Source organism: Rhinichthys klamathensis, unplaced genomic scaffold (assembly GCF_029890125.1).
Source record: "Rhinichthys klamathensis goyatoka isolate OS25496 unplaced genomic scaffold, OSU_Roscu_1.1 h1tg000001l_1, whole genome shotgun sequence".
NCBI lineage: Eukaryota > Metazoa > Chordata > Actinopteri > Cypriniformes > Leuciscidae > Rhinichthys > Rhinichthys klamathensis.
Genome location: NW_026606555.1, coordinates 1,265,001 through 1,275,000, shown reverse-complemented (window position 1 = coordinate 1,275,000; position 10,000 = coordinate 1,265,001). Strand labels below are relative to the sequence as shown.

The 10,000-nt window shown below is 40.2% G+C and overlaps 1 protein-coding gene across 14 annotated transcripts in view; it reads right to left on the bottom strand.

Moving 5' to 3' along the window:
* ptprk (protein tyrosine phosphatase receptor type K) overlaps positions 1-10,000 on the bottom strand; it is a 229,609-nt gene that overhangs the window by 123,716 nt on the left and 95,893 nt on the right. For all 14 annotated transcript variants that reach the window (XM_056233705.1, XM_056234489.1, XM_056238174.1 and 11 more), the window contains one exon: positions 5,421-5,595. In XM_056233705.1, coding sequence (XP_056089680.1) covers positions 5,421-5,595 — 175 coding nt within the window. The remainder of the gene's footprint in view (positions 1-5,420; positions 5,596-10,000) is intronic.

Sequence of the window (10,000 nt, the reverse complement as noted above, 5' to 3'; positions counted from 1 at the left end):
GGTGTTAATGTTCCTCTTTCATATGGAGAGCGAGGGAGACTAAATAAACTTGTTAAAAAGAGATTCAGCGCGAGAGAGGCAAAGAAAAACGCATGTTTTAATTTAATTATGTTGCTTTGGACAATTTTCGTTTTGTAGGCCTACTGTTTTAATTGTTTAATATAGCTGTCATTTCTTTGGCAATACAAATTTAAAATGTCGCAAGAATAAGATTAGCCTAGTGTTTCTTATTTTGCATCGCAAAAGAAATAAACTCTAAACCCGATGCAACCCTGTTTTAAATAAAAAAAACTGTCCCGACACTTTATTTAAACCTTGAAATGTTCGAACTTGGTTTCAAACTTAAGTAATTTTAGTGTTCTTTTACATTACACAATAATTTAGCAGACTAAAGACGTGCTTCTTCATTTTCATTTTCTGATGCAATCGGCTGACAATCTTCCTTCATCAGTTTTTGTCGTTTGTGCAGCGGCTGCGGTTCCAGGAATGTAGCAAATTTATGTTGTAATAATAATTAAACAAAACTCTTGACTTTAAATAAGTAAACAGTTATAAACAGTTAGCTATTTAAGCATCAAGAAGGTTAAACATAAACGCTGTAGGGCAACATCGGTTAACAACATGTATGCTACATTGAGATTCGATCCGAGTCGATTGAAGCTCCTCGAAGCTCGTGTTGTTGCGTTAACCACTGAGCTATCGTCTGTACGTCTGTGACTGTTTTTATTGCAATGTTTTACTTTTTCATTATTTATTCAATTTCATTTCAGTAGCCTAATTTCAGTATTGTGATTATGAATTATTTTAACTACGTTTCACTTGTTGAATTCATCTGCTACCAGCTTTCAAACGCTCTGAATCAGTGCGGTGCGGCAGCAGATTACGCATTAGAGAGAATAAACAAACACTTTTCAGAGTCTATGATTGTAGCGCCTCTTGGCGGTAAAAGGCAGCAAATACACCCCACATTTTACCGCCGCGGTGGAACGGCTGATGTGGGCATTGTCATGGCTTGCCTCGACATTTGCGTTTGAATAGCGCGCGTCCTCCGTGGGCGTGTCAGATTAACGCGTAATGAAGTGTAATGAGCTGGGGAAAAAAAATCTGACAGCACTCTCTTTTCATACAGATTACATAAACTGAGAATATTTGTTTTTTATATAAATTACTTCATTGAAAAGAAGAGAATTCAAGCTTCATAAAGAAAAACCTCTCGTGCCTGTATGACAAGTATTTGCAGAGTTAGAGTTAATTTTTCGGACGTGTTTCAGAATGGACTGCACTGACAGAGAGAAGGCAAAACTCGCATCATGTTTATTTTTCTTTATTTGACAAAAAGCACAAAACTTTGTTTTTATTGTGAGTATACAGAAAAATAATAGACAATTAACAGGATCGATTGATGTATAACACTTATATGTACGATCAAAATCAACAGAGTATTTTAAGTCTATTTTTCTGCTATGTGAAAAAAAAACGGCAAAACGCGCGGGCGCGTTTCTGGTCCCCAGAGGGTTAAACATGTTTTGTTGACTTGTGGTTAGGCCTACTGATGTTCAGTGATTTTAAAAGTAGCCTCAATTAGGCCTGCATGAAGTTGGAAATGATTTGCTGTTGCAAAAAAAAGTTGTGGAAATAAAATGTCTTCAAATACAATATACTTTTTTTTTTTTCATTTTATCAGTTTTTATTGAAACGCATCATTGCCTGGAACACACAAAAGATGGCATTTACGGGGGGGCTCGGCTGTCCTAACCTACTGTCAGGGGAGGCTCACATTCACCCAATTTGAAAACCCCTGCATAATGTGGGCATTGGGGAAGATCCTCGGCAGGTTTGAGACCCTGAGTGTCGCCCAGGTGCGAGTGTGTTCAGTGAAAGCCGATGAACCATTGATGTGTTTCACAGTCAGCAACCCGACGCGTGTGACATTAATGAAGCGCTCTGTTCTTCATTCTCTCAGATTCTCTCAGATGAAGCTTTCGGAGTTGTTGACATTTTGGCTCTTTTGGTTTGTTTGCGTTTGTTCTGCGTGTGCATCGTGGGGAAGTATCAGACGATCGCGCTTCATCAAACTTTAACGATCCGTCAGCATACGCAGAGCTGGTGTCTTTAAAAGCTCCCTCGTTTCAACTCCTGATCTGCGGCTGTCTCTCCAGGCATATTTACCAGCGATCAGTGTGTGTGTGTGTGTGTGTGTGTGTGTGTGTGTGTGTGTGTGTGTGACGGGGTGCCGCGCGCTCACAGGAGCCTGACAGCCTGTTATCCACTCATTAGGAAATCACAAGTAGCAAACAATCATCGTCTCCAGCACAAACACAACTGCGCTCGGGAGACACCTGTGCTTTCTTCAGTGGTTCATCTTAAACATCACTTTTGGATGCATAACGTTCTGGATTTGATTGTACGATTCTTCAGAGATAAAAAGAAAAAAACAAACAGGACTATCACAAACTTTCCAAAGAAAAACATCTTCTTGAGATATTACGTTAATATTTCAGTAATTTAATGACTCTGTCACAAACTCTCAGTTTAGTTTTCATTCTCATGGACTTTTAGTTTGCTTCTCATTATTTCCTGTTGTCTTTATTCGTGTTTCCGCCGGTTTGTTACAATGGATATTGGTTTAATCATGACAGCCGTTGGTATTTGAGTTTGTTATCAGTGTGTTTCCTCGGCTCTTGGTTGTGTTTAGAGAACACACTGTTGCACATGCTGGATTATTCTGAGTTTATTTGTTCATTCAACTATTTAATATTAGGACTATTTAATATGAGGAAGAGTCTTTCTGACTCTTCCTCATCTCTGGAACCGCCCTCATTAATGTAACAGACACATTCACTTGTCCATGATGTTCTGATATTTAGTTAATGGTCACATGACATGCATGTTTCGGATTTTTTTGTTTTTGCCAGCGTTATTTTTTTCTTTTTAATAAGTTGCCAGCCACCGCTTGCATTTTTGACCATTTTCACAAAAGTTTCATGAATATTTTGTTGAATAAATATCTGAATATGCAATATATCACAAGAAAGAACAGCAAAAAAAATAATAATTAATGTGGGTTTCATAAAAAAGCAACATTTTAAGCAAAAAGCTGAGAAAATTGTACAGCCCAAAAGTTACATTCAGTGGGCATGCAGGGTACACACGTGCAAATGGGCCCGGGCCAATTAGGGGGCCCGCCGCCCAATAGAACGAGGGAATGTATTAATTAATACGTGGCCACAATAAATATAAGTAGTAGTAGTTTATTATTGACTCTGGCTGAGCCTTGGTTACGTTAGACATTTTTGCTGTTCTGTTCTGGTTGTGAAAAGTTGTTGGGTAGGCCTTGGGTAGTGTGTGTGTTTTTTTTTATGGTATTGTCTGGTATGGTATGCCATGGTATTTTTTTTTTTTTATGCTAAAGTGAACGTCTATAAATGTCTCTTCGGTGTGCTTGCTTGGAGGGCGGGGTTAGGGGGGCCATATACATATGGGCCCGGGACTGACATGCTACGCTACTGGTTACATTCAATTAATTCTCAGCTTTTCATTATCTCACAAGGTCCTGGTCTATTAATTCTTGAGGACGTTAGAGTAGACCGATGCTTTTCTCCTGTGATACCAAAAGCTCCAACAAGAAGTGCCATTTTGAAGAGCGAGGTGTTTCTGCACAAGGCAACGATCTCCAAACCACTGGTATCCAATAGAAACAGGGCGGTGCTTATCGACTGTTTGCGTTTGAATCCATTTCACAGCACACGTCTTGTCAATTCAGTTTACTCCCTACAAGCGAGAGCAGGCTAATGTCATTACTCCAAACCCTGGGCTAAGCTCGCCGAGGCCACAACTGTTGTGTTGTGTTTTTCTCCTCTCCCATCTCTCTTGCTGCAGCTGGAGGACACACAGATCGATCCTTCTCCAGCGCAAGAATTTGCCACTGAAATTTTCATTTGTTACAAAGCGGCCCCAAACAGCCGTGAGGGCCCGCTGTCGCCCCGCATTAGGGAGAGCGGGAGCTAATAAAGCACTAGCCCGGGGTCACGCGCGACAATAGGCAACTCCGTGCCAGCTCCCATTAGCGCACGCACAAATCCATGGCCCAAAAATTTCCGCTGAAATTAGCATCTTTGGTCTCCGTGTAGCAGGATGTCAGCTGGGGAAGTGTGGTGGAGATATCTGAGCTGTCAGAGCGCTTGAGACTCAAGCGGCCCTTCTGCCCTCCGGCCGCCGCTAACTAGCGCACTCCTCTCAGAGCCGCATCTGCACACGGGCCCCGACACAACAGCGCTTCCACACGCTCTCGAGGTCGGGGGAGGTCGCCAAAACAACACCCAACCACATTTGTTTGCGTAAACAGGCTGTGCATATTAATATGGCATCATGCGCCCAATGGTCATTGAAATATGAATGCATTTGTATTATTTAGCAGCGTTTAAATAAGCAGATGGTCGCTGTAGCCATGGCTGTTTCTCCTTGACTTCGGGTGGGAAGGCCTTAAACTAGTCTATAAAATCACTGCCTTTTATTCATTATGCACAATACATCGGTCACCATATCGGCATCAGCGCGATAAGAAAATGTGGTCGATATATTATAAATAATGTATTATTTCCTTCAGCTGAGACACTTCAGATGTGCACTGTTTTGAATTGCTTGAAATATGATTGGAATCACCTCAAAAAAGGAAAATACAGTAAAGTGCAACATGCAAGTCTGTCATATCGGCTACAAAAAATGATCATCATGAGAACATCATTATAATCGTGTGCTTGGGACATTGTTTTTTATGGTTTTGTAATCAAGCTCTCTCTCTCAAAAAAAATTGTATTTAGATTCATCGGCCAAAATATCGGTTATCGGCTTTCAAATACAAAGTATAATCGGTTATTGGTATCGCCCAAAATGTCCATATCTCTTATTATATGTGATAATAATCAACTCTGTACCCTTTTGTTACACATTCATAAAATAAATAAAGACTCATCAAATTAGAATATACTAGAATCTGAACTCTCTGTTTAGGGCTATGAAACGATTAATCGCGAATAATCTTATCCAAAATAAAAGTTTGTTTTTACATAATATGTCTGTGTGTATAATTATTTTATATATATATATATAAATACACACACATTAATGTATATATTTAAGAAATATCGGCATGCTGTATATATATATTTATACAGTTTATATTATATATAAAAATAATAAATATTTTATATATAAATATTTTTTTCTTAAATATATACATGAATGTGTGCGTATTTATATATACTGTACAAAATAATTATACACAGTACACACACATATATTATATAAATACAAACTTTTATTTTGGATGAGATTATTCGCGATTAATCGTCAATTTCACAGCCCTAGTTTTAATATAGGGAAAATGACAAAGACCGCATAAAAACCAAGCAAGCCGTTACCTCTGACTATGAGCCCAGCGAAGTTGGAGACGCCGGAGCCTCTCTCTGATTGGGTGACGCAGCGGTACAGGTCTTGGTCCTGACTGGTCACCTCTCGGAGTCTGAAGGAGGCCGCAAACTTCCGGTGGTTGATGTTTTTCTTCTCCGCCACTGGAATGTCCTCTCCGTTACGCCGCTATACATGTCAACAGAGCAGTTGATTGGTTTAATTCAGTCATTTCCTCCCCATTATAATGGCTTCAGATGTCATAATTCGCCAAAGTGTGTCAATGTTCACAATGTTCCATCATGTGCTTTAACTTGAGTTCACCGATGCCTTGGAATACGGATTTATGGTTGTTTATTGCAGAAGTAAGTTATAAAAAGATTTATGTTTTCTGTAAAGCAAATGTACTAAACTAAACAGTTTTTTATTCTATCAAAATTATATATTACAAAATAATCTGGACCAATAATCAAAGCCATACGCCTAACCGCGCTGAGTTCCAAATTTGAAGTTGATATCACAAAAATGAAGCCGCTAAAAGGTTTTGAAGTAACATCTCCATTATAATGCAGCAGGGTTTTTTATTTTTATTGTTTAAGCTTTTTGATTATGATTACTAAAATATGCTTTTGAATGAGTCTGGTTAAATGAAGTCTGTGATGTTGGATTTGTACCCATTATAAACCCCAGATTAACCACAGTAATATATGACACTGCAGTATTGCTGTCCCCGTTATGGTTTACAGTAAAACGCTCTTCTATTCCTTTTCCCTGGAAAGTGGTACTTTAGTAAGTAGTTGTATTTTATTTTAAGGAGATGTTGTTACAGTGTAATTACACAAATAAGTAGAGAGTACTATTAATGAACTCCATGTACTTACGCCAGGGTTAAGGTTATAGGATAGGGTTGGGTTTAGGGTTAGCGGCTTGTAATTGTAAGCCCGCCTAGATCTGCATCCGCCAGAACAGGTGAAGGTCTCTGTGTGTTTCTGTCTTTACACCCGGCAAAGTCATTTAAGTCCATTTAAGCTTTTATCTGACTCCATTTTATCATGACCTCGAATTTAGGTTAGATTGCCAATTGGTTATTGGTCAATTATATAATGGTTTAGCAATTGTTTAAAGGGATACTCCACTTTTTTTTGGAAATAGGCTTATTTTACAACTCCCCCAGAGTTAAACTGTTGAGTTTTACCGTTTTTGAATCCATTCAGCCGATCTCCGGTTCTGGCGGTACCACTTTTAGCATAGCTTAGCATACATCATTGAAGTGGACAAGACCATTAGCATTTATAAAAAAAAAAATGACCAAAGAGTTTTGATATTTTTCCTATTTTAAACTTGACTCTTCTGTAGTTACATCATGCACTAAGACCGACGGAAAATGTAAAGTTGCGATTTTCTAGGCTGATATGGCTGAAAATATGCCTGAAAATATGGCGCTGCGTCATATCATTACGCCTGCTGCACTCATGGTACGGCAGTGAAGTTTCTTGATTATTACGCAGGAATGAGAGTATAGTTCCTAGCCATATCAGCCTAGAAAATCGCAACTTTACATTTTCCGTCTGTCTTAGTGCACGATGTAACTACAGAAGAGTCAAGTTTTAAATAGGAAAAATATCGAAACCCTTTGGTCATTTTTTTTTTTTGAAATGCTAATGGTCTTGTCCACTTCAATGATGTATGCTAAGCTATGCTAAAAGTGGTACCGCCAGAACCGGAGATCGGCTGAATGGATTCAAAAACGGTAAAACTCAACAGTTTAACTCTGGGGGAGTTGTAAAATAAGCCTATTTCCAAAAAAAGTGGAGTATCCCTTTAACACGGGTCTCACGATCACAAGCTCGCCAGCTGTGGTCACCAAACAGAGGTAACTGCTGTATACCTGAGATCGGTCGCATTCACGCTTAAGGCCTGTTCACACCGGGACGAATTTCGCACGCGTTATTCGCCGACGTTTAACGCCTCGTGACTAAACAAAGGGCGCCTATGCGAGTGTGCACACCGACGCGTAAAACGCCACGCGTAAAAGCGTCATTTTTTTAAAAACGCCTCGGGTTCTTTTTTTTGGGTTTGACGCGCTGCGTCAAAAACTATCCGACCAATGAGATTGGCGCTTTTGCTCACGTGTCTGGAGCTTCTGAAGTTACAGTAAAACACAACTTGGGGGCGCTCAAACACAAAACGGTCTTGCCGAGCACACATACGTAACGGCGAAGAAGATATACAGCGTCTACACTCTGCCGGGAAGAAATAAGACGAGGAAGATGCAAGGCTAGATGAATGTAGAGCTGCTGGTCTCGACAATAAAGAACTATATGACAAACGCGACAAACTTGCTCTCTTCTTCTGAGTGACAAGCGAGTGTCAGAAGCGTAGTTGCGCAGCGCCACTTTGTGGACCGGGGTATTTCTGTTTTACATTAAGCGCCATCTAACGTCAGGGAATGAATTTGCGTGTTCACTCGGCTCATCGTCAGCGAAAATCGCTTGGGTGTGAACACAAAAAACGCGTTGAAAAACGCTGACGAATAACGCGAGCCGATATTCGTCCCGGTGTGTACAGGCCTTTACACAATCAAAGACACTTTGGTTTTGCACCCGTGACTGCATGCACTTGAAATTAAAGTAACGTTTACTTCTGTAGAGGTATGGCCACTACTACAGATATAAGTCAACCAACTTTACTCGTCTTATAATAGCTTTGGATTGGCCATGCCGTGGTGTCCCACGTACACTTATGTAAAGTAACATTAAATTAAAACAGAGGTAAGACACAGCCAGATTTAGGTTGGTCAAGCAGCACGTTTGCTGCCCTAAACGGAAAGTCACTTCTTGTCTTTGCAAGACACGTACACTTGAATTAGTGCCAAATATTAGCCGTCACTAATCTGACGCAAAACTTGCGGTAACATTCGAATCCGTTTAATCTACTCGGGAAAACATTTTCATCGTCAGTCGGAATGAAATCAAATGTAACAATTTATTATGTCAGGTAAATGTATCATGCCAATTTCATAATCAGTTCAACGATAATAAATACAAAACATCAAATGCTCTGGAATAAAGAGAGAAGATGCGAACCTGACATTATAAAACACACGATGCGGAGCGCCTAACTAAATCTGAGTTACAAATCACCACGAGCCTCTCCAGCATCTCCCTAAACACTCAGACCACGGCAGAAACCTCTTTTCACATGTAAACACGAGTTCACACACAGTGGGAATTTGCATTAATCACCGTCCCAGACTCACTGGGGACAGAAGCTGATGTACATGAGGCACACACACACACACACAACTGTTAACAGGATATCTCTAAACTCTCCACACCGTATTACCTGTGGTCTACTTCTGTGTACCAGTCACACTGACACACTTCAAATGATCCCAAACATGTGTAATACTGTACGGTAATTGTTCATATTAAACCACATAGGTGTTTGGGTGAGTTCAGGGATGGGGGAAGGGAATGAGAGTTCAAATGTTAATTTCCTTTGTTTTCTCAGAGAGTAGCCCTCTCTTCCAGTTCTTCCAGTTTCTCCAGTCTTACTGTACATAATCATGCATAATTGACTGTTATTACTGGAGTTAGCATGTCTAACTACGCCACCTGAACGAGGTGCTGCTCCTGGGTTTGGGACTGAGCGTTCAGGCTTGTTCTGGTGGGATGAAGCTCCTGTAATCTGCTCGACTGGCGAAGTGACGGCCGTCAGTGTCACAGGCGATCTGTGTGAGTGAAGTGTGTGTGCGTGTGTGGATCATTCATTAGCCCCTTTAACACTGACATCCCCTATTAGTCAGAAGACACCAGCACTTGCTTGCTTTCCTTCATTTCTTCACCTCCTCGTGTATCAGAGCAGAAAAGGTCACTTTTCCTACGCACTGTCTGTCAGGCACTTCCTCGTTCAATCCTCTCTGCAAGTGAAGCCCTCTCATTAGTTAATCACAATCACAGGGCTTCACCTCAGCACGAGCACAACACACAGACACGGAAACCCTGCTGACACACACACACATCATTAGGAGAGCAGGATTTTCCTTCGGGATGAATAAAGTGGGAAGATTTGAGGAGACTCTCTCTCTGTGACAGGCTCGGCTGTAATGAACCCCGAGTCTTTCTCTCGCTGCTTGATTAGTAAGTGTGCTTATATATACCCGTTGACCATGAATATGCAATATAGTTTCCACAAATGATGCAATTCTTTGAGTATAGTGACATCGAACTTAAAAACAGCCGAATTGTTTGCTCCCGCACATCCTGAACTTGACATTCCCCGCCAATTAGGGCGAATCCTATCTCTGATCTAAAGCTCGACTGCAGTTTTAGTTCAATGGTCCTCCAACGAAACCACTGCAGGGGAAATATGATTCAAATGTAAAAAAAAGAGATATGAATGAAATAAAAGACTACTTAAGTGCATTTATAGAGAGACACTTTCATGACTGTGTTTCGTGACATCTTTTAAAAAGTGCACTCTTGTAATAATGTCAAGTTAAAGTTTTACGTTAAAGCACATTTTAAATAATTAGGTTTTAATCATTTTTGTCATGCTTTATAGAAGTTCACTTATTTTGATGTGTTGATTA